General features: G+C 46.7%; 1 protein-coding gene across 2 annotated transcripts in view; it reads right to left on the bottom strand.

The window, feature by feature from the left end:
* Positions 1-9832: 9832 nt before the first annotated feature.
* Positions 9833-23396, bottom strand: part of Arnt2 (aryl hydrocarbon receptor nuclear translocator 2) — a 96865-nt gene continuing 83301 nt past the window's right edge. For both annotated transcript variants that reach the window (XM_035442410.1, XM_035442411.1), the window contains 2 exons: positions 14471-14607; positions 9833-12685 (listed from right to left, as the gene is read on the bottom strand). In XM_035442410.1, coding sequence (XP_035298301.1) covers positions 12587-12685; positions 14471-14607 — 236 coding nt within the window. In that variant the 3' untranslated portion in view covers positions 9833-12586. The remainder of the gene's footprint in view (positions 12686-14470; positions 14608-23396) is intronic.

The following is a 23396-nucleotide window of genomic DNA, read 5'->3' as shown; positions in this document are numbered from 1 at the left end:
CTCATCCCATGAGCCAGCTGTGTGAGCACCTGAATTAGCATCCTTATAGATGTTGAGATCACTGGCTAGACAGTCCTGGAACCTGCAATGGTTTGACTTGCCAGCTTTCAGCTTTATGATGCTACAAAAGCCATCTACATTGGGGAGAAGCTAATCTTTTTTGGTAGCCATATACTAATGATGTGTGACCATTTAACCACCCCCTTCTTCACTCTGAGGATACCATTCAATAGTCTGCACTTTATTATAAAATAAGCTTTGTGTTGCATGATTTTTTTGCCTAATTCTAGCAGTGTTCTGAGCCTGCTTAAGGCAGGTATGTCATGCAATGATGTTCACGAGGTTAAATTCATTAAATACATTTTTACTTACTGTATTCTCAATTTACGGGCTTATTTTAACCCCCTGAAAGTCAAGGAGTATCTGTGCATTATTTGAACATTTGCTGATATAGGAAGTGACCCTAGGGGTCTGCCAAAAACACACCAACAGCAAAATAAAACCCAATACACATATACACACACCTATATTTCTTTTTACTTCTTTTGTTTTAACTTAACTTTCCCGCCTCCCCCTTTTATGAAACAGGGTCTCACTATTTAGCTTTAACTGATCTGGAATTCGCTCTGTAGACCAGGCTAGCTTCAAACTCATAGAGATCCACCTGCCTCTGTCTCATGAGTACTGGGATTAAAGGCATGTACCACTCCACTCCACTTAAACTTTATTTCTAAAATGATGGAAAATTAAGTAATTCATCAAGATCCCAGGAGAAACTTTTCCTTCTGTGAAAGTTTGCTAGTCTCCTTCTGTGAAAGCTAACCTGTCAGTCTTTGCAAATAGCTTCACCATGATAAGCAAGGTTGTCTTCAGCAGCTCCTTGCAGGCCTGGCCTCTATACTTCGGAGGTGGAGACTTGCGTTTCCCTGTGGGGGATGAGTCTCAGGAAGTCCCCCATCACCCTTTCCCATGTACTAGGACTGTTCCCCCAAAAGTTTGTCTAGCTCATGTGCATATGATTTGTGTGGAGGCATGTTCAATGCAGGTCTTGCAAAGGCCTTGAGACCCAGATTTATGGCATTCGCCTATGTCGAGTGGCTGGTGTCCTTAGGAGATGGGACACAGAGGCAAGGGAGAGGTGATGTGAAGTGGGCTGAGGCTAGAGGCATGATGCCACACGCCTTGCTGCTGCAAGAAGCTGAAAGAGAACGGGAGCCTGCAGTCTGAATCAGCCCTGCCAGTGCCTGGGCTTCTGGCCTCTGTTCTCCAGAATGGTGGGAGAATATGTTTGTTTTGTTTTAAGCTGCCCAGCCTGTGATGACATGGCATGGCAGCTGGAGGGGAGGGAGACACCAGCTGCTCTAAGAGGGCCTCCTGGGCACAGCCACAGGTGGAGGAGAGTGCAAAACTGCACTATTTCTCCCCCAGGACCTTGCCCCTCCTGCCTCTTCCCTTTCTTTTTCATAGCCAAGATCCAGGTTTCAGCCACTCCCTACTCTTCAGACCTCTGGGACCATTTACACACACACACACACACACACACACACACACACACACACACACACACACACGCGCGCCGCGCACACACACGCACGCACGCCACACACACACACACACACGCACACACACGCACGCACACACGCACACACCTAGATTCTCCATGAGAAAACATGGTATTTATCTTTCTCCATTACTTTCACTTGGCCCACCTCTCCTACTTTTATCCCTCTGTCTGCTCCCTAAAAGTAACCCTTCTGGTAAAGGTGGAATAACAGGCAGGGATGTTTAAGTGGGGAGAGGGTTGGGAGGGTAGAGTGGAAGCCGGAGTATATGTACGGGAGGATAACACTAAAGGTGTTTGAAAAGGCCACAGACTGGTTGTGAACTCACAGAGATCTGCCTACCTCTGCCTCCCAAGCACTGGGATTAAAGAATGTGTTTAAGGGCTGGAGAGATGACTCATTGGTTAAGAGCATTTGTTGCTCTTGCAGGGAACCCAGGTTTGATTCTCAGCACGCACATGGCAGCTCACAACTGTCAGTAATTCCAGTCCCAGGGGACCTGACACCCTATGCTGACCTCTAGTCATGCACATGGTACACATACATATATGCAGCAAGACATGAATACACCAAAAATTATAAAGTAAACAAATCTAGGGGTAGAGGGGTGGGGGACACATGTACCACCAAGCCTGGCTATCTGTCTGTCTACTTTTTTTCTTATAAAAGAGTTTAATAGGAGCTACCCTACAAAAGGGATGATGCTCCTCCCAGAAGCCACATTCGGCCAAATCCAAAGCTCTGTGCCAGTTATGGGACACCTCCACTCAAATTGGTGGTCAGGGATGTCTCAGAGAACCCCCATCCAAGTCACCAGAGGCTACTGCATTGATCTACCAGAACTTGATGGTAAGACCCTATGGTGACACACTTTTGTCACAGGATATGGAGAAATGAAGTCGGTAGCTAAATGGACATAGTACCAGACTACCCTCTAAACTAATATTTCTATACGCATACATTAGTAGCTCTCAGCCTTCATCAGAGAAGTTTGTGTAGTGGATGACAGTCAGTGCAGGAATTCACAGCTGGCTCAAGTGCAGAGATCAAGTGTCTGTGGAGTGCTCAGCCACAAATCACACACAAATCACACCTCTGTATCACCCTACTTCCCCGAAAATAAGACTCAGTGGTCCGAGAAGACTAGGCTGAAATGCAGTCTTCTGGACATGACAGGACCAGCGCAATGATGAACTCATACCAGCTGTGGTGGCCCGCACAAAGCCTGTACAGGATCTGCACACAAGCAAGCCAGCCAGCGTTCCGGCATGGAGCAGGAACTCATGAGCAAGCCCCCAGCTGAGGAGATATTGACAATTGATGTCTGGGAAGGGAAAAGTCAGTTTTTTTAAGTGTGTGACCCTAGTAGGTGGACCTAGGAGGAGTTAGGAGAATTGGGAGGGTAAATAAAATCGAAATATATTATATGCATATATACAATTCTTAAAGCATAAAACATATTTAAAAAGTACCTCTTCTACTTTTATGTGACATATAATAATACCTACGTATATATTTACATATCTATGCACTTAAACTTTGCTTCTACATATGAGAGAAAAATGTGCAATACTTGTCTGAGACTGGTTTATATCAACACCATCGCCAGTCCTAGTTTACTGCAGATGACATGATCTTGTTCTTCCATGCTGAATGAAACTATGCATATTACATTGTCTTCACTTATGTGACAGACAGTTAGGCAGGTGCCATATCCTATACATGGCGAATCATGCAACAGCACACACGAGTGTGTGAGTTAACTGATGTTAGGCTTACAAGGATCATGTACTGGTTTTCTTCAAGGGAGAGAAAGTGTTCTCTGCAGAGGTCTGGCTCAAAGTCTGCTATTTCTTCCAAGCCAGGGTCTCAGTTGCCATTCCTGCTGTGGTGTGGACTCAGGCAGAGCAAGCAATCCTGACTGGGTCGGGCTTCTCCAGGTTAAGGTGTAAAGGTCATTCTCAACCTGTCTAGTGAGTTGTAGGGAATGGAAATGGTTTCTCTGTTTCTATGGGCAGGGTCTGACACTTGGTCTTGTTCACTTAGGTCTTGGCTGGGTGAAGCCGTTGTCTCTTTTTCTTCTGTGTGTGTCTGTGCATGTTCACCTGTGCAGGCACACATGCATGCAAATGTACACACGTGTGAATGAGGCCAAAGACGGATGTCCACCATCTTCTTTGATTTTCACCTTATATGGAGGCAAGATCTCTGGTTAAATCTAGAGCTCACCAGTATGGCTAGGCTAACTAGCCAGACTGATCAGTGGATCTCTTCTTGGTTTCCCAAGGGCTGGGATTACAGGCTGGCCACCGGATCTCCCTGCATTTACATGGGCTCTGGAGATTTATATGGGTCTCATGTTCACACATGAGTGACAAGTGCTTTACCCATTGAGCCATCTCCACAGCCATCAGCTTTTCTCTCTTGGGAAAGAAAATAAAAGTCTTTTGAACTTCTAGACTTTTTCCTTATTTGAGAACCTGGTCTCAGCTGTTGCTGAGATTCATGCCAGCTCCTGCCTTCTGTGCTCTTGCAAAAATTCTGTCCACTTCCTCCTCTCCAGGACCCTGCCTTCCTTGCCAACAAATCCTGGGGTCCTGGGCTGGGTGACCAAATGTCCCAGTTTCCCAGGACTGAAGGCATTTCCTGGAACGTGGGGCTTCTGCTGTGAACAGTGGAAAGTCCCAGGTAAACAAAGACAGGCTGCTCCTCCCAGATCTTGGAAAAAGCAGGTTTCTGTGAGTTCAAAGTCTTGTCCACATCTTCAGTATCAAGACAGTAGAGACACAGTAATTTTTTAAAGGAAAGATTAAATTGTGTCCAAAGCATTTGTGAATGTGTGCCATGTATGAGTGTGTGTGAATGTGTGCACGTGTGTACCCATGTGTTGTGCATTTGGAGTATGTACTCTATTAATGTAAGTGTGTCCATATGGATGTGGAGGCCAGAGATTAGTGGTGGGTGTTTTTCTACAAGCTCTCTCCACCTTGATTTTCTGAGACAGGGTCTCTCACTGAACCCGAGGCTCACTGGGTCTTAGGCCAATTGACCAATGAGCTTAAAGGATCTGCCTGTATCCCCTCACCTTCTTCTCTAGCCCTGGGATTATAAGCACTTGCCCTCATGCTGTGCGTGTACATAGATGCTGTGGTATACACTCAGACCTTCATGCTGTGCTTGTACATGGGTGCTGTGGTCTATACTCAGACCCTCATGCTTGAGCAACAATGTACTGATTGCATCATCTTTCCAGCCTTCTCCCCCACATACATTCTTTAGTCAGAGACTCTCATCGACCTGAAACTTGACAAGTAGGTGAGGCTGGCTGGCCATAGAGCCCCACAGGACTCACCTGTCTATGCCTACCCAATGCCATGATTATAGGCATATGCCATTGTGCAAAGCCTTTTTTTTTTTTCTTTTTAAATTGGGTTCTGAAATAGAACTCATGTCTTGCTTGCCAGAAAAAGCAATTTACTATTTCTCTAATCCAAATTGTGTCCTTAGCACTTGAAATATACATTGTTGACAGAATAATTTCCATGCAAGCATTTCCAAGTTCTTAATCTCCATGCTGCTGTGGTTTGGCATTTGTTTCAGGGCCACTGTCTGATCTTGGAATCCACGCAAAATGTGTGTGAAAGTGGCTTATTAGGGGAGAGTTCCCCCCCCCCCAAAAAAAGTGGAATGAATACCTCCATCTGTCAGTACCTCCACCCTATAATTCCACAGACGGTAACCCCAGGAGTGGGCATGTGAAGGTGGAGGACACCTCACCCCAGCAAGGGTATGAAATCCTGAGAGATTGAGCAGGGCTCCAGTGTCAAGTTCCCACAGAGGGAAATGATCCCCACAGGGATGCTGGAGAAAACATGAACTACAACACTGCAAACACTAGTTGCGGTGCCTCTGCTTCCAGGAGTCATTGGCAAGCTGCTTGATGGGATGGAAAGGCTTTGGCACAGGACTTCGTGCTTTGCCAAAGCATGACCTTACAATGTGAAGATGGTGCTTGTTTTAGCTTGAAAGAAAACACAAAGATGGTGGGCATGAAAATTCCCAAGTCCTGACATGTTCTTCCTGAGAGGATAACAGTAGTTGACAGGAACTCTGCTGGCTTCTCTGATTTGCTTAGCCAGGCTGCATGCTCTCAACCCTAACTGCCTCATGTGGATGTCCACTACCACACTGAGGGCAATGGTCCCTTGGATCACAGGTGACCATAGATCACTCTATAACCAATCCTTGGCTCAAGGCACAATGAGGTCCAGCATTTCTATCCTGGCCATAGCTACATCTTCTGCCTCTTCCATTTCTTCATCTTCAGGCCATCTACCTGGGACATATCTTCACTCCACGAGCTGGCCCCATGACCCCATAGCTGCCTCATGGTGGCCAGGAATCACTTCCTTTCCCATGCTTGTCAATGTTGTCTGTTCCTCTCTCAGTATCTTCACTGACATGGAGGATTCAGTTTAGACGCCACCCTCTCTGCCTGTCTTTTCACAACCTCGCTTTCCCTGTCTTCACACACACTAAAGGAAGAATGGTTATCTGAACCTCTTTCCATTAATACTGAGGTGAAAAGCCCCAGGGCCCCAGCTGAGATACTTGTTTTGCATCTTTCTGATCCTGGCCTTTTCTCCTCCCAGCCTGCCTCTGATTCCAACCTGTGTCTGCTACAACCAAAGGCCAGGAATGTGTCCACCTCAGCTCTCAGCCTCCACATCATAGCTTTAAGTGGGAATAAAAACACAAGACACTGATTCATAGTCAGCATAGGGTTGGGGTAGTTGAGATGTAACTGGAAACCACTATTTTACCATGTGTCCAGATGGGCTCACTCCAGATCTGGGCCATGAAGGAATAGGGGGGACCCAGACTGCATTGAGTTTCTGATCACTTAACGGTCAGGGGCTGAATGTCATGGACTCTGAATTATGATGAAGATGAACTCATGATCCAAAGTCTAGAGGCAGCTTTCACCAAAGAAGTAACTTTTTTCTCTTTATGTCCTCCTGGTAGCAACCTGACTTGGACAGAGGTCTCCCTGCTTCCTTACCTGAAGACAGAGCCCTTGGGTCTTCAATGAAACCATATCCTGCCATGAAGGTGGAACTATAATGACTTACCTTTAGTTCCTACTTGGCTCTCAGGGTCCTGTCTCCTTGATGACCAGGTAGCTCTGTGGGCTTTTCCACAGGAAACTCTCAAACCACACTTCCTAAGAGTTGAGAAGGCCTGAAAGATGTCCATAGTTTCCTGTAACCCATTGTGACATCATCACTTGCATCACTGATGACATGGCTCAGGTTGGTGGACCCAGCTTAAATACAAACACAGCAGCAAGAGAAACATGGTGACCATTTAAGGATATATAGACTTCAAGAGAAAAATGAGCAAAAATTCTTCTTCCCTTGAGGAGCCCAAGGAGAAGAAATTTCCCACATGCTACCAGATCATGATGGTAGCTCATGATTCTTTGCTCATTAGCAGCAAACCAATTAATTTTTTTTCATATATGTATTTGACTTTTAGTAAAAACATAGGAGGAATCAGGGGCTGGGAAGTTGTATCAAAGAACCAGAGGAAGGATGTGTGTCAGGCATTCTAATTTAGTGTCCTGTGGCATACTTTATTAGAGTCTTGGGATTTGAGATGGGAATGCTTTAAGTGTTCCCTGAAAGAACTGAGCTCAGAAGCTGTGAGTCAGCAAAGACACCTTTGTTGTAAGCAAGCATTGCAGCAAGGATGGAAAGGAATCCTGGCAGTAAGTGCCAAGGGATACCATAAGTCACTGTAAGTGTAGCAGCTCACAGCCCTGCTCCTGGGGGAAGGCTTCCCCAATGCAAGTGTAACAACTCTGCTCTGGCAGGGAAGGGTTTCCCTGGCAAAGTAGTTACAGCTTTGCTCCAGAGAAGTGTTGCAGTTCTGCCCAGGTCCCCTGGAGTGTAACAACTCTTGTTTGCTAGGGGAAAATTCCCCTAGTGAAAGTGTTAAAGCTCTCTCCTCTCTGGCTTTGGCTCCAGCAAAAGTTGTTACAGCTGGGTTCTGTTCTAACGAAAATGTCACACCGCATAACAAACCTCACTCAAGATATTTATTGGGAAAGGAAGAATTCAGGAGGCTGTCTGTCTCAGGTGAGGAACAGCAGCAAACTGAACAGCATATAGAGCTCAGGGATTGGTGGGATTTCAAGACCTGGTCCTGTGGTCAAATCAGGGGCAGGGTGTTTTCTCCTTGGCTCTTTTCACCCTATTAATTGCCATAGGAGCCAGTGGTTGTCCTGCTGATTACTTCAGTCTTTTCTGAATGCAGCCCCCTCTTATATCGGTGCTCAATGGGTATCCAGTTGCTAGACTCTTAGCATATCCCAGAAATCCATGTTCTGTTTGCTGCTGTCTTTCCCTAGTGATGGGAAACTCTTTATGCTCAGGAAGCCTAGGTTTTCTTTATGTTAACCCAATACCAGCACCATGCATAACAGGTGGTAGGTGTCACATAAGTGTTTACAGAAATGACATGCTTGAGAAGGTGATCAGGCAAATAGCAACTGAGGACATGCCTTAATTTCCTCCCTGGAAGTTGAGGGGAGACTGGGAGACGATGGAGATCTCTGGGTAGCAGTATAATACATGCTACAGCTTTCCCCACACACTCTCTGAATTCTGAGCAGTCAGTGTCCTCACTTCTCAACTTGACCCTTCCTCCCTCCACTGATAATGAATTGGAACACAATATTAAGTGTATGTGTTGAGGTGTGTGCAAGTATGTCTATGTGCATGGGACTGTGAAGACAGAGATCAACCTTGGATGATGCTCCTTAGGAGTCAACATCTTTTTATTTACTCTTGAGTCAGACACTAAACTTAGAACTCATCTTTATCAGCAGACTGGCTCATCAGTGAGGCCCAAGGATCTGGCTATCTCCACCTCCCTAGTGCACAGACTACAAGCACATGTCACTTATTCACAGTTTAACGCTTAATAACTTTCTATATTCTCCACATGGCTTATATTATGTGCACAATTAGGAAAATAATTATGAAAAGTTTGCTTCAGTTCATAGTTTATCGACAACAGAAGGAACACAGGTAGGGAGGGTGTCAGCTCGGGTCCCACAAGAATTTGCCTTTTATTTGCTGTTTCTTTCTACTGGGCCCCTGCTCTGCAGTTCTCCCAGCTTCCCATTCATGAGCTTGTGCAGTGATAGGGAACACTGGCCATAGACACTTTTCTGTTACGTCTTTCTGAGGTTAAATCTTGAAGTGTTTCAGGATTTCTCAGTAAATAAGTGACAAATCATGCTTTCCTCCTCCTCTGGTAGGCAATTTGTTCTTTTAAAATAATTTTTATTATTTTATAAGCAACATGTATTCTTTAGACAATAGGTCTGTGGCAGTTAGCACTAAATTTCAACTTGGCAAATTAGAAATGCAGACAGATGGGCCCTTTGGCATTCTCTTTGTGTGTGTGTGTGTGTGTGTGTGTGTGTGTGTGTGTGTGTGTGTGTGTGTGTGTGCCTTTGAGATAGATTCTCACCGTGTTGCCTAGGCTGCTTTGGAACTTCTGCACTCACTCAGACAATCCTACTGCCTCAGCCCATCTGAAGCTGCAGTTGTAGGCATTGTCACACCCAGCAGCCTGTATATAAATTCTTGGGAAAAAAACACTGATGTGTTATGTTCAGCTATTTTTATTGGTACTAAGATTTCTGTTTTGAGTTGGAGGAGTAGTTCCTTTCATCCAGTAGTTCCTGGATACAAGTCCTTCTTAGATGTATGATTCAGGGCTTTCTTCCAGGAATTCTCTTTTAAAGTCTTTGGGAAAAATAAATGCCTTTTGTGTTTGTGAACTCCAGTTTTCTAGAGAGCCTTGCCTTACACTGAATTTCAAGAACAATGGTTCTCAGCCTTCCTACCACTGCCACCCTTTAATACAGTTCCTCGTGTTGTGGTGACCCCCAACCATAAAATCATTTTCATTGCTACTTCATAACTGTAATTTTGCTACTGTTATGAATCATTATGTAAATATGTGTTTTTTTTTTTTTTGGAGATAGAGGTTTGTCAAGGGGTTCGTGATCCACAGGTTGAGAACATTGCTCAAGAATCATTTGTTTCCTTTTCTGTCCTAAGTAGCTAGAACTTGTAGTATGACTCTTTAGCATGTCTGAACTACACATCCTTGATTGGCTGGAGGTAGCTTATCCCAGACTCCCAGGGGCAGGTGCCTCAAGGTGATCAATTACCAAGCTGGTCCCGAGGCTCTCACTGTTCAGAGCAAAGTCATTTTTTATTGTAATGAAAATTTAAAAGGCAGTTACATTAGTTATACACATACCCAGTGACTTAATACCTGTTAGTCATACAGAACGCTTAAGAAATACAAATGATTTACCCACGGCACAGTTCACATCCATTAAGAGGAAAGGCTAAAAGAGAGATGAGTAAGTGCTTGCTGTTCGTGGAAGCCTGCTTGGGAATCTTTTTCTTTAAGGAAATAGATGGTTAGACAAAGCAAACTGCTGGGCCCTGCATGGCCTGTGAACAGCTCTGTTGCTGCAGCCTGTACCCACAAGGCTTTGCAAGCTGCCTGAACAAATTCAGCTCAGGGCACAAGACATGGCATGTCACATGTAGAAATGTGTCCATGCCCTGTGAGCTACCTCTTCAGTACATAGAATATGGCCTTCGTACATAGAATATGGCCAAGTTACTCAGCTATATATTTATTTTTGAGATTAGTCTCATCATGTTGCCCAGGTTGGTCAAGACCAACTCCTGAGCTCATGACCTTTCCTGCTTCAGTTTCCCCAGTGGTGGCACTGGGGAAGGGTAGGGTAGGGTAGGGTAGGGTAGACTGGCAAGTTAGGACATAGCAACCCATGGTCACATACAAAGAGGGTTGCAATTTTGCCTTGTTACTGATGGTTAGCAAATGACTTGTTTTTGCTTGTATGATAGGCCATAGCCCTCACAAAGCAGGTGGTCTCACATTGGAGAGGGATACTCCATGTAACCTGTGTCATACACCCAAGAAAAGCCCCAATTTTCCTCCAAAGGTAGTAAAAACCCAAACTCACAGCTCCCACACTTTTTAATTCATAAGTTAAAGGCCATGGCTGGTTTTTGTCACTGAAAAACATTCTTTGCCCCTGAAGCTAGCTTTGGGCCTTTTTCTCTTTTATAACTTATGCTCACCAACTGAGGCCAGCTCCAGGCTGCTTGGGACAGAAGGTGTACCAAGCAGCACACATAGGAGACCTCTTCGGGATTCTGAGGCTGGGATGGACCTTAGACTGTGTTATTAGTCTCCATGGAAGGGTTAAAAGCTGTCTGAGGACCATTGGGGCCAGAGTTTGTTACGGACAGGGATCCCCAAGGTATTCCTGCTGAGCTAAGCAGAGTTTGCAGGTGAGTCCTATAAGAAAACTGGTGCTCCCTGGATGGTAGGCAAAGCTGAGCTTTGGAACGCAGTGCTACTCTTCCAGGCCTTTAATCCACATGCTCCTTCTGCTCTTATGGATCCTGGAACCTATTATACTCCCAGCATCCCAGGAGCCAGGCTGCAAGGCAGGGCTGTTTCAGGAGCTTGCACCTCCACATTCAAACAAGGGGTTCCTAAAAGAGCTTCGAAGGACCCCAGGGCCTGCCTAAGGCAGTTCTGTGGCTTCTCTTACACTTGGGTTGATCCATGGTGATGAGACACCTGAGATGAGGCTTCATTATGTAAAGGGAGGCAGGGAGCATTAGCTGTAGCACATGGGATGTGGGAGGAGCTCTGGGACTTGAAAATGGGTTGGAATCTGAAGCTCTGTCAAATCTGACTGACACGGGGACTCTGGTGTCAGAGATAAACCACACAGAAATTTCTACAAGTTAGCTCAAAGTTCCACCTTAAGACCACTATAAGAGGGTGGCCAGAGCCGAGTCCCTGGCCTCCAAGGCCTGGTTGTGTCTGTTCTGAGATACTCCTGGCTCTGCGGCCTGCTGAGGATGGAGGCTCAGGTCCCCCAGAACACACTTCTCCATCCAGAATGTGGCCCCGTCTTCCTAGGGGCCTTATTGAGCAGAAGGTGTCAGAGACACTGAGAGGCAGGGCATCGAACCCATACAGAGGGCCAGGTGTGACTTCCTGAAGGAGCTAGGCAGGAAACAGCTCAGCTCTGCTGCACAGCAGGGAGGATGCCACGACCTTCATGGAATCAGGACACTGTCCCTCAGGCCTAGTGAGAGAAGACTGAGTGCTCTCATAGGTCGCCAGAAGGAAGGGCTAGGAACTTTAAGTGGAGGCTGTCTGTAAAAGGGCCAGCGGACCAAAGAAATGACTTACACCATGAACAGCTCCCCAGCCCTGACTCCTGGAAGGTTGGTTGTCAGCCCAGCTCCCTGGCTCCTGTAGTGCTCTCCTTTCAAATACAACTGAGTGGGGACAGCTTCTCACTCTCACTGGCCACACACACCAACACACCACAGTACATCTACCAAGTCACAACTTTGATTCTCACTGCACAAAGCACACCTGGCCCCAGGCCATCAAGGACAGCGAGTGGTGGGAATCTCACTCAGGCCCCTGTGTGCCTGGCTCCAGCACAGGACGCACAGTTACTGCCTCTCAGTCCTACCTGAAGACCCCAGGCAGCAGCTGTGAAAAAGCAGAAAGAAACCCAGCTTCTGCACCAGGCAGACCTGCTGGTGCTGCCAGCCACTGTGGATGCCAGGCAAACACTTGATGGGTGTAAATTGTCCATTTAGACATTATTCACAATGGAATTTATGGACCCTGGAGGCCCCCTTCCGAGCACACAGATAAAGTACAATAAATACAAAGGTCCCAAACCCAAGAAGCCAGGCCTGTGGGTTAGAGCCAGATGATGCCATGTCCAGGGAGATAGGGAGTAAGGGGGACTTCTGGGGATTCTGCAGCAGGGCAAGCTGGGTGAGGGGCCCCCCTTTGAACATGGGCATCTATGCCATGACAAGAATAGCTCCTGGGGAGTAGGAGCCTGGTTTTGCCTGAAGCTACTCAGAAAATGGAGGGAACATGCCCAGGTCAGCAAAGTCCTCGATGTTATAGTTGCCAGTCCCCTGCGTCGGGTCCCCCGGCATGGGCAGCATGTCCTGGAGAGGAGAAGAACAGAAAGTCCCAGTGGTCAGTGGCCTCACCCAAAGCCTGCCCTTGTCCCGGAGTCCAGCCTGCCATTGATCCCCTCGGCCATCTCTCTAGTGAGCAAGGGTTCCTTTGCATAGCTTTGTGTACAGGGCTGCTCTTCAGGGATCCTCAATACCTGACCCCCCTGGGAGCTGCTCTCCTGGGACATGGTCACGATGAAGGTAACCATCAGGCCACAGCCGTTTAACTGAAGCTAAGCCCACAGGTGGAAAGAGCCCAGCTGGGCAAGCAAGGCCTGCAGCAGTAAGCAAGACTGACTAACCAAGCAGGAGCCTGAGCAGAAGCGGCTTGGGTTCAGTGGCCTGTCAGGGTGGGTGGTGCCATCCCTGAGTGGAAAGTTGGTTACTTTATCTTGTCCTAGTTTGCTAGATCTTAGACTACCTGTTCTGAAAATACTGGGGGACTTTCAATTCCTTCAGGCAAAAGTTTCGCTGTACTTTGTCCAATTCCCAACCCATGTAATAATGGTGGGCAAAGAATTCTGTGGCCAAATGTGCTTGGGAAACAAGGCAATATTTTCTACCTCCTAGGAATCCATTCCTCAGTGGTATAATAAAGGCTCTGATAAATTCTGTAAGAAAGAAACTGAGTAACTTGCTTTAATTGGTGTTTCACAAAATCATTTGACCAAGAATTATTTTTGGCGAGGTGACCTCGGTTAGAAAATTAAGCCTTTCAGAGTTGCTCTATGAGATGAAAAATAGGTAAGGGCTGGTACTTATAGTGGGAAGGAGGGAAGTTAAAGGCAGGCCTGGGGAAGGCACTTCCCTCTACTGGGAAAGGATACAACCCTGTGGATCACTGAGTGACACCTGGATCTAGACATGGGTCTGTGAAAATGATACTTGACCAGGTGAGAGTGAAGTGTGTGTGTATGTGTGTGTGTGTGCGCGTGCACGTACACGCGCATGTGTGTGAGAGGGATGAAGCCTTGAGCAGGAAGAGTGTGGCCTGAGCCTCCTTGGCTCTTGCCTGGAGCCTTGCTGCACAGGGCAGGCAGCACTCTGGAGGCCCCATAGAGGAGCCTGGGCTACTGCTAGGGGACTGGGCCAGCAGGCCCAGCTCTAGCTGAGGGGAGTTAAGGGGCTCACATCTTCACTTACAGCCTTCCAGGGAAACCTGGGAGGCTGAGCCCTGTATAACAAGCAGGCCATGGCCTTGTCATCAGCACAGTGATGTTGGTCTGTGCCAGGAATTGAGAAGAGCAAGGCATGCCTCTAGAAGTAGAGGTGTGAGAGTAGCCGGGGACCCTCAGCCAATAGACAGCCAGGCCTAGAGAGCTGAGCAGTGCTCCAGCTGCCATGGGCTGAGGGTTTGGGGAAGAGAGTCCCTCCTCCTGGTGGAGATAGGCTGAGGCAGTCAAGCCTCTAGTGACCTGCAGTTCTTGGAGGTTGTGCATACTGCCCATGGTGAGCATTGAGGTTCTCTAGCCCTTAAAGGGGCATGGGCCCTGCTCCCGAGTCCTACTGCCCTACTGGGGTTCAATTCAGGATGCAGCCTCCCCTGTGTGGGTACAGCTGAAAGGCTAAAGGCCTGATTGCCTCTTCTGTGTACCTTCAGGCTTTGACTGGGCAGGGCAGGACCTTCTACTTGTGGGCTCCCCATATTGCAGGCTGGGTGGGATCTCTTGCTGGCTACCGGGTAGGGCAGGCAGAGGTGCAGAGAGGAGCATAAGGAAGCAGAGAAGGCGCAGGTACCTACACCTACGAGAAGGCGCTGCTCGCTGGATTTACCTGGAACACTTCAGTCTGGCCAGGCTGCTGGTGGGAGTGCTGCTCACCGCTCTGCTGTCCGTGGTGCTGGCTCTGCCACTGAGACCAGACCTCCGAGGGCCGGCCCTGGAATTGCCCGCCACTCTGTCCACTCTCGGCTGAAACATCCAATGGACATCACACTAGTTGTCATTTTCTGTCACTTTCCCCATCCTAGTGCCACTTGAGGGCTCCACACTCCTGAAAGGCATGTCCCACCCAAACAGGCTTTTTCCTGGCTTCCTCCTTCCTCTGATAGAGAATAAGCTGAGTAGATAAGAATCAAGGAAGCCTTTGGAAATGTCAGTGCTTGGCCAGAAAAAATGACTTGTGTTCCAATCCTCAGAGCTTTCTATGCCCCTGTGGCTGCTCATGGTGTCCTCAAAACAGAAATTAGGAAGAATGAGAATTTTGCCTAAACTATTTATGGAACTTAACTAAAAAGATAGTGTGTGTGTGTGTGTGTGTGTGTGTGTGTGTGTGTGTGTGTGTGTGTGTGTGTGTGTGTGTGTGCTGTGCACACATGCATTTTCACACCTGTGTAATGTGCATGTAAAACACAAAGGACAAGCTCAGGTGTCGGTCTGCCACCTCCTCTCCTCATAGCCTGCAACCAGGACTTCCTTCTCACTTCCAGTCTCTCCCTCACTGAGTCCACCACAGGGTCTTGCTCAGTCTCTATTCCTTTGGTGGCATATCTCACCATAGTGCCTTTTCTTTAAGCTCACCATCCCTACTGTGCTCTGAGTCCCACTGCCACTCACTCCCAGATCTATAGGGCTCTACCTCCACCCTCCTGGGACAGTGACACTGCCTACAGACAGTTGAGGGTTCCTTGAACGTGGCTTCTATCTGCTCCTCTAGCCTCACGTCTCTCTTCATATCTTGGTAGCCCCACCCTCTCTCATCCTATTCACTTGGCAGGACTTGGCTGTCACATTCTAACACTTCCCTTGTCTTCATGCCCCTGTGTTCTTTCCCTTTTAAATAAACAGAATGTAGTAACATGTGCATGTATGTTGTGTGTGCAGATGCATGTGTGGAGGTCAGTGGGCAACTCGTGGGAGTCAGTGCTCACCTTCCATAATGGGGTCTGTCCATCATCAAACTCAGGTCATCAGGCTTGTACAGCAAACACGCCCACCCACTAGGTCAGCTCACTGGTCCTGCCACTTGTTCCCTTGGCTGGCCCTGCTCCTGCATTTTCTTAGTTATCTCATGGTCCTAAGGAGACGTGATCCCAGGGTCTAGTCTCAGTTTTGCCATCTCTCAGTTTTCCTGCAGTGCCTGTACCACTTTTTACAGCGTCCTTTGCGTTAGATTGACACCCTAAGTGGAGTAACTAAGGCCAGGCTGTGCTGGGCTGCAGAGATGGTGCTTGGAATATAAAGGGCTTCAGTAAGTTCTTAAAGAAGGGAGATGAGGGAGTGAGGACTCAGGGAGGAGGGAAGAAAGAGAGCAAGGAGACAGGAGAAAGGAAGAGATGAAGGAAGGAAAGGAGAGAAGAGGAAGTGAGGAAGGGAGATAGAGAAGGAGGAAGGGAGGGAAATGGGGGAGGAAGACGGAAGACTGTGGACATGTCGTATTAGTTCTCTTTGCATCTGAAGCCTCCAGGCACACATGATTCGTGATGAAATTTCCTCAGTTGTACCTCAGGGACAATCAGAGGTAGAGTGAAGAGAGAGGACTGGAGAAGATTAGCTGATTATTCATACCCGGGGGCACATGGTTCTATTAATTATGGATAATATATTTCAAAATAAAAAATTTTATACTTCTGAGACAGTAAATGCTGTCAAACATTTGCAACAGAAAAAAAATCAATTAATTATGCTGCATTAGGAATGACATAAAATACTGAATGACAGAAATGGCAGTGTTTGGAAGCAATGACAACTGTGTGCTACATGTTAAGCTTGTCCTGGGTACATTATTTTAATTCATTTCCAAATCTAAGAGATGAGTCCATTATCTGTGTTTTTCAGATAAGGAAACTGAAAGCTGAAAGATATCAACAGATTTGACCTATTCGTTTACTATATAAACCTAGAAGTTGAACTTAGTCCTCTCAACATGGAAGCCTACCTTCCTTCCTTCATTTGATAAATACAGCTTAAGCCTGAGACAGCGGGTAATGATGGAGACAGACTTAGTGTGCTGAGAATAGCAGAGTCCAGAGGTCAATACAGCTGAGTGCTCTTCTAAGGGCAACACAGGCTACCATGGGGCATAAGAGCAGGTCCCACCTAAACCAGATTCTTCCTGGAGGAAGAAAGTGTGACCTGAATGAAGGGTGAGTGTGTTAGCCATGGGAAAGGAGACTAAAGAGGACACTGAAGGTGTTTTGTCTTCCCAGAACTGGACTAGTAACTTCTTTAACTAAAAAATGAACATGACCGTCAACATGACCTTTCCTGGCTGAGGAAGCACTGTGGGTCCTTTGCTTAAACCCTACCAACCTGTACAGCAGACGGTCAGCAGGAGTTGCATGTGACCTTTTCCTAAGGCTATCCATACAAAGAACTCTTTCTGGAATAACCCAGTGGTCTCCAACACATTTGTTAGGTCATTATTCCAAAAGTCATGTGTACAGTTTAAAGCCTTGAGCTGGGTTCCAGTTACACTGCCATACATTTCCTAGCTTCCCAAGGAAAACCAAGGCTGCCAGCCACCCTGGATAGATGGGTCAGCTTCCTGCTAGGCCAGGTGTCTAGGGTAAGGGCACCATACTTGCCATCTGAGGCAGCTGGGTGAACTTGGCAGACCATGGGCAGTCTCTGGTCCTGAGGGACAGACACAAGGCTGATCTCTTGCATCTTTTTAACTGAAGTTTAATGCTATACTTCGTTCTTAATTGCTATCATTTCTTCTGGGAGGATGCACTGAGTAGAAATTGCCCTAAGATTCCTGTGAGATCTATGCAGCCGTTCAGTACGTTCAGCGCTGTTGGGTTTAGCTTAATGGTTCTTGGTAAAGGGAACTGCTGGCACTTCTCATTCTCACAAACAGCAGGATACAGGCGGATAAACATACAGGGAGACAGATAAACATCCTTAGTAAGCAGACATCCTACCCCAATGGGGATTAGACAAACCTATCAGCAGTGTAAAAGCTGAGAAATCCTGCTGGGTAAAAGAGACTGTCCTGATGGAGGCAGCTGCCTCCTACCTTCCCTACTGAGCTGATCAGACAAGGACCACAAACTTTTCAGCTCTCTGGCAGGGAGCTCACCTTTCAACATTGATTAATAGGGTCAGGTATGTCTATGATTCCTCAATATTTGTAGGTTAAATATGTACATGCCTGAGATTTAGGGGCAAGATCAGGGAGGAAAATGTGGGTTTGCATCTCCCTTCCCTCCCTGTGCATCCTATTTCTCAGTGGAAGAAGCTTCAGATGTTTCTGGAATGATAAAGTCCATTTTCCTCCAGCCTCCACTCAGCCCAGACTGGGTGGAGCATGTGGTAGGGAGGGAATTCCCGGTGCTTTCCAGAAGAGGCTTGCCGAGGGGGCACTGGTGTCTTCTGCTGTCGCCTGTTGATTTGATCTGTTTTTACCTGTTTCGACCTTGTGTCATCATGATTGAGTTGCTGGAACTACCTCAGTCTAAAACTGAAAAGCAGATGCTAAATGCATGACATGGACATGCTGGTGCTTGCCAAGCCACCGTGTCTGGAAACATGCTGCTATACAAGGCAGGCCACATAGAAGCAATGGTGGAGCAATGGAGGGAGGGGATTCCCTGCTTGCTTCTGCATCTTGAGCTATACTCTCTGAGCAAGCTGTGGGCTTGGCTTCCTACGCTTCTACAAGAAATGTTATATACATCAATGACAAGTTTGTGACAGAGCAATTAAACGATTTGGAAATTCTGGTTGTGTACTCTCTGACAGTTACCAACTTGTTTTCTCTTAGCTCTAAATCCAGCCCTTGTTACCCACCTTTGAGATATTGTACTGGTCCTAGTTTCTGCTGTGCAAGTGGGTGCAGAGGTGTACAAAGACTACCTAACCTCTCCCTCATACTGTACATAATAAACACGCTGAAGTTCTGGGATGCTGCCTAGTAGGTATGCATTATCAGAGTAAACACAGTTCACTGACTACCAGCTTTCCTGTCTGTCTGTCTGTCTGTCTGTCTGTCTGTCTGTCTGTCTGTCTGTCTGTCTTTTCTTCATCCTATCACTATCCTAGTCATGTTTCCAGCAATAAGCTGTGAAGGACTTGGCACCAATTGGGCCCATCAATAGCCTGGCCAGGAGATCACCCTCAGGAGAGTTGATTCTTTTGGGTATATGCTAAAGAGATGGGAGGAATAATTATCCCCTCAGTGAAACAATGTAATTACACCCTCTAGAAGCCTTGATGCAGTTGCTTACAGATATTTACTGTTAAGCCTGCCTGACTTCCTAAATTCTAACTCAAGAAGTGTAATTCGTCCTTTCTTCTTTGAATACTATCCAAACCCCTGAACATGCTTGAACTAATACTCTGGACTTTCTCACTGTTTCCCTTGACACCTCGCTTGCAGACCTCCATTGCTGACCTTAACCAAAGGCATGGATTTCTTCCTTCTCTCTCTCCCTCCTCTTGAGAGATGTCAGAATTTATAGTTTTCTTGCTCTGTTGTTTTTTTTCTAAAATTCTAATAAAATGATTCTCAAGCTTCCTTCTCAGTCAGCTTTTAAATAATTTTATGAAGGAGACTAAGAACCCACAAAAAAGGAACCTAGATTCTCCAGTGATATGTGGTGAACACAAACAAACTTTAAAGCCATTCCTCTTGTTCCTGGGAACAAGATAGGTAACCATATCCAGGATTTAGGTAGACTCATTCGGGTGCCCACCCCTCCCTGGGATGCAGCCAATGGTCACATGGTGGGATGTAAATGGCACTAAATTTAACTCTCCTTTTCTCCCAGGGTGTCTGGACTATCTATTGGCATTACCGGTGCTATTCCCTCAGAGGCAGAGAGGCATGGACAGAAAGGAAGAGAGAAATAATTCCAGTACCCTAGCAGAATTGGGCAAACAGACCCCTGACTAAAACAGAGGGCATTAACACTGCCTTTGACCAGTTGGGTGCATGATCCCAAGGTCCCCAGGCAGTTGCTTTTTTACTGGATATAGGTGCCACATAAAGCTGATGGAACTTGAAATCAAAGTCAACGTGCTTTTTGAGGAACTTCAATGTTTGCCAACACAGAGGATCATAGAGCCTCTAGCTCCTCATGTGGAGCTAAGATGTCCATGTTATACAATACTTTCTCCCTCCCAGTTCTTTCAGGTGCTACCAAAGTAGCAACTCAAATGCATGATGGACATATGTCCCCCTAACTCCCAGGTCTTTCGGGAGCTTCTGCACCATCAGAGCTTAGAAAACCAAGGACCCAAAGCCAAGGGAAATCAAAGTAAGATCCAGGTGACATCTTTTGGTATTCTTGGCTAAAATTAGATGTCTTTGTGCTAAGGCATGTACTCCCCCACCTTGAACTGAGACTATAATATTGTCTACTCTTTTTTTTTTTTGCCTACAGCTTTCTTCTGTGCATACAATTCTGTGCCAATATTCAAGATCTGTCCTGCATTCATGTTTACATGTCACTCACTCTTATTTTACATGTTCTTCTGTTTCCTGCCACATCTCTGCTAACTTAATTCAGGTGCTTTTTAAATTAAGGGGAAAAATAGGGCTAAAGCTTGATTTCCACCAATCAAGACAACTCTCCCTGGCTGGGAAACCATCTATGCTGACTTAGGTATCTCCAGAACCAGGGAAAGCATACGACCCCGATTCTCAACTTTTGGGTTTTGGTTCTTAACACCCAAAATTATCAATGCTTTACAGGGTATTAGCAGAATTTATATGCAGGCAAACAAGATCATGCATTGGCATAGCTGCCAACTGGGACTTATCTTGGGAGGCAGCTGCCAATACTAATCCATCCCTAGTCTGTGCGATGCATGGATCCTATGAGGACTCATGTCCTGATGATGAATGAGCATGTGGTATTGTGGAACCATCCCCTCCACAGGCAGAGGATGTTTGTGTGATCAGCCAAGATGTAAGATGGCAAAAGCCATGCGACTACTCAAGTGGCAATGCCCATGTGGTTTCTTAGGAGCCCTAATGTAGCTAGGTCCCTTGATCACATACCCCCCAACTTTTCTCTAACAAGCCATTCATTCATATAGTCCAGACCACGCATTTCTTTCTTCTCACTTTCTTAGGTGCCTGTCAGGATCATGGAAACTAAAGACCCAGACAGGACTCCCACATGACACCATCACAATTCTTTCCTAGACCCCAGGATAATTTTCTCAGAGTCTTAACCCTATCTAGATGCCTCCTGGGTGGAGAAAGATGGATATAAAGCAAGTGCTAACTCTATTCCCAGCAGGCTTTTAGTGGCTACCATCTTTAAGTCCCAGTGTCCACAAGTTTATTTTATTTTCTTCTCCCTACATGGAAATTGCAGCCTAGACTCCCATCTTACCCGACTAGATAGTAAGAATGAGATAAGAGCAATGGCACAGCCTCTGTCCACAAACGAAATGTCTAACCCCATAGCTGGGAGATACTGTAGGGAGACACTGTAACCATGCCTCCTAAGGGCTGGCTACAGGTGTGCTTAACCACGCCTGTCAGGGCGTGGTCAAGGGGTGTTCAGGATGACACGTGGGTGGTTCTTAAGGTGCTGCAGACATGTGGGAGCCCCTCTTCTCTGGCCTCCCTAATTTGCTGCCTCTGGGTACGCTCTGGCTTGTGCTTGGCTGGTATTATTTGAATAAAGATACCTTAACCTACAAGCTAACATCACAAGATACAATGTACAATAGGCTGGGACTACCTGTTCTTTCTCCCCTCAGTGTAGACCTATACACTATAACTAACTGTACACTGTAGCTACACTGTAACTGCTCTCAGCTCCTCTCTGTTCACTTACTATAAGGTCCTATTCCTGTGGGTATGTAGATAATTCATGAGGCAGAAAGAAATTCCCTTGAACAATATATCCAAGGTGGGGGAGAATTTGGCTCCTTGCATTTTTAACCTTGAATGGCAATTTAAGACAAAAAAAAAAAAAAGGCAAAGCCTTTCATATAAGCAAGACTCTTCTCTGAACCTCCTAATGCACTATTTGTATGCTTGCCCATCTTCCCTCCCTCCCTCCCTCCCCTCCCTTCCTCCTTCTCCTTCCTCCTCTTTCCTTGTAAAGAGACCTTATTCTACAAAGGTAAAAGAAACGCCCCAGAGATGTTCCCAGCAGGAACTTGCATTCAACAGTTATGACTTACTACCAGGAGCAGCAATGCAGGTGGTTGGTTTAAACTCTGGCAGGGTTAAAGGCATTTGGGACCCAAATCAGTGCTCCTGATCCTTTGGGGCTATGCTCAGACACACATAAGTTTGATCGGTGGAGTTACCAGAGGACTGGAAGGAGGCTGCTTCTAGTGGGCAAGGGGACACCCCCTTTCACTCCAGAGGCTCTAGGACTTCTCTGTGTCTACTTAGGACCTGTAGTGGCACCTTGTTCCACCAGTGGACTTGGGGTGGTGGACATGATCCCTTATAAGGAAGAGGAGGGGCTGTCTCCGTCTCTCTTGGGTTGTGGTTGGAGCATCCTGAAGGGCAGAAACTGCATCTTCAGGAGCAGGAAGACTGTGGCAGTTATTTACCATCCTTGTGTAAGTGCTCCCCTAATAAATACCTGTTAGTCCTTTATCTGGTATGTGTGGATCCCTTTAAACCTGCCTTCAAGGACCATCATAGGGAACTTATCTCCAGTTTCCCAGGACTACCCTTACTTTGATGCAGCCTTGAGAATTAAAGCAAGGCTAAACCTGGGCATCTAAAGAGGGGGCAAATATTTTACTGTAATGCCACCTGGCCCCATTACAGGATCAGCAAAGGAAAAAATTGGTTAATAAAAACCTAAATTATAATTCCTACAGCTGGACTCATTTTGTAGGTATCAAGGAAATGGTCTGAAGTATAGTTTTACGTACAGGCAGACTTCATGGCTGCCAGGATAGGGGACAAAAAGGGAGAAAGGAAGGAGGGAGGGGGAGACCCCATCTCCCTTGTAATATTGCAAAGTATTACACGTGCCCTGATGAGTCCCGGAGTCATATCAGTGCTCCGGAAGCCCACAGGTAGGGTTATATCTGGAGGCAGGGTTATATATGGATGCCCACAGGCAGGTTTGTATCTTGATGTCCACAGGCTGGGTGTTCACTGCAGTATGCACACTGCACTGGCAGCTTTAACTGTTTCATCTTTATTTAATAATTGATGAAACTGACCATTAATGGAGACTGCTCTATTTCTTCTCTACTTTCTCTTGTACCCCTGAGGTTGATAGTAAACCTCTCTCCCAGGGCCTCTTTCTAATCATACACTCTCTCCTCTGACCTTGACCAAGGTTGCCCTACCCCCAGTAGGATTCTGATTCTTGAAGTCCTGGGGCAGTGGAGGCCTCAGCCTCCATTAGCAGGGACTCACAGCCAACTTCTCAAGATAACATTCTCCACTGATGTAGTTTTCCTCAGCCCCAGGGGGCTCTGCTGCCTCCTGGGATGATGGTACATCCCCTTCAGCTGGGCTCCTTCCCTCTCCCCTCCTCAGCTCCTCTGCTCTGTTCCCTGGTCATCCTTCCCCTGGTCATCCTCATAGCCAGACTCCAAACATGCTGTTCCTGAATCCTACTCCACGGCAGATTTCCCTGAAGTCACTGCAGGATGCCTTGAGGGTACAGTCACATCACATTCGTCAGTCCCTAATTTCTCGGCCTTAGTGTCCCTTCCACACCTTCCCAGCAGAGCTCCCACCCTCCTCATTGTCACAAAGCAAGGGATATGTTGGCAGATGACCCTTCCAGCTGATTTCTACTCCCTGAATAAGGGAG

This window comes from Cricetulus griseus, chromosome 3 (genome assembly GCF_003668045.3).
Source record: "Cricetulus griseus strain 17A/GY chromosome 3, alternate assembly CriGri-PICRH-1.0, whole genome shotgun sequence".
Lineage (NCBI taxonomy): Eukaryota > Metazoa > Chordata > Mammalia > Rodentia > Cricetidae > Cricetulus > Cricetulus griseus.
This window is presented reverse-complemented; position numbering and strand designations above follow the sequence as displayed.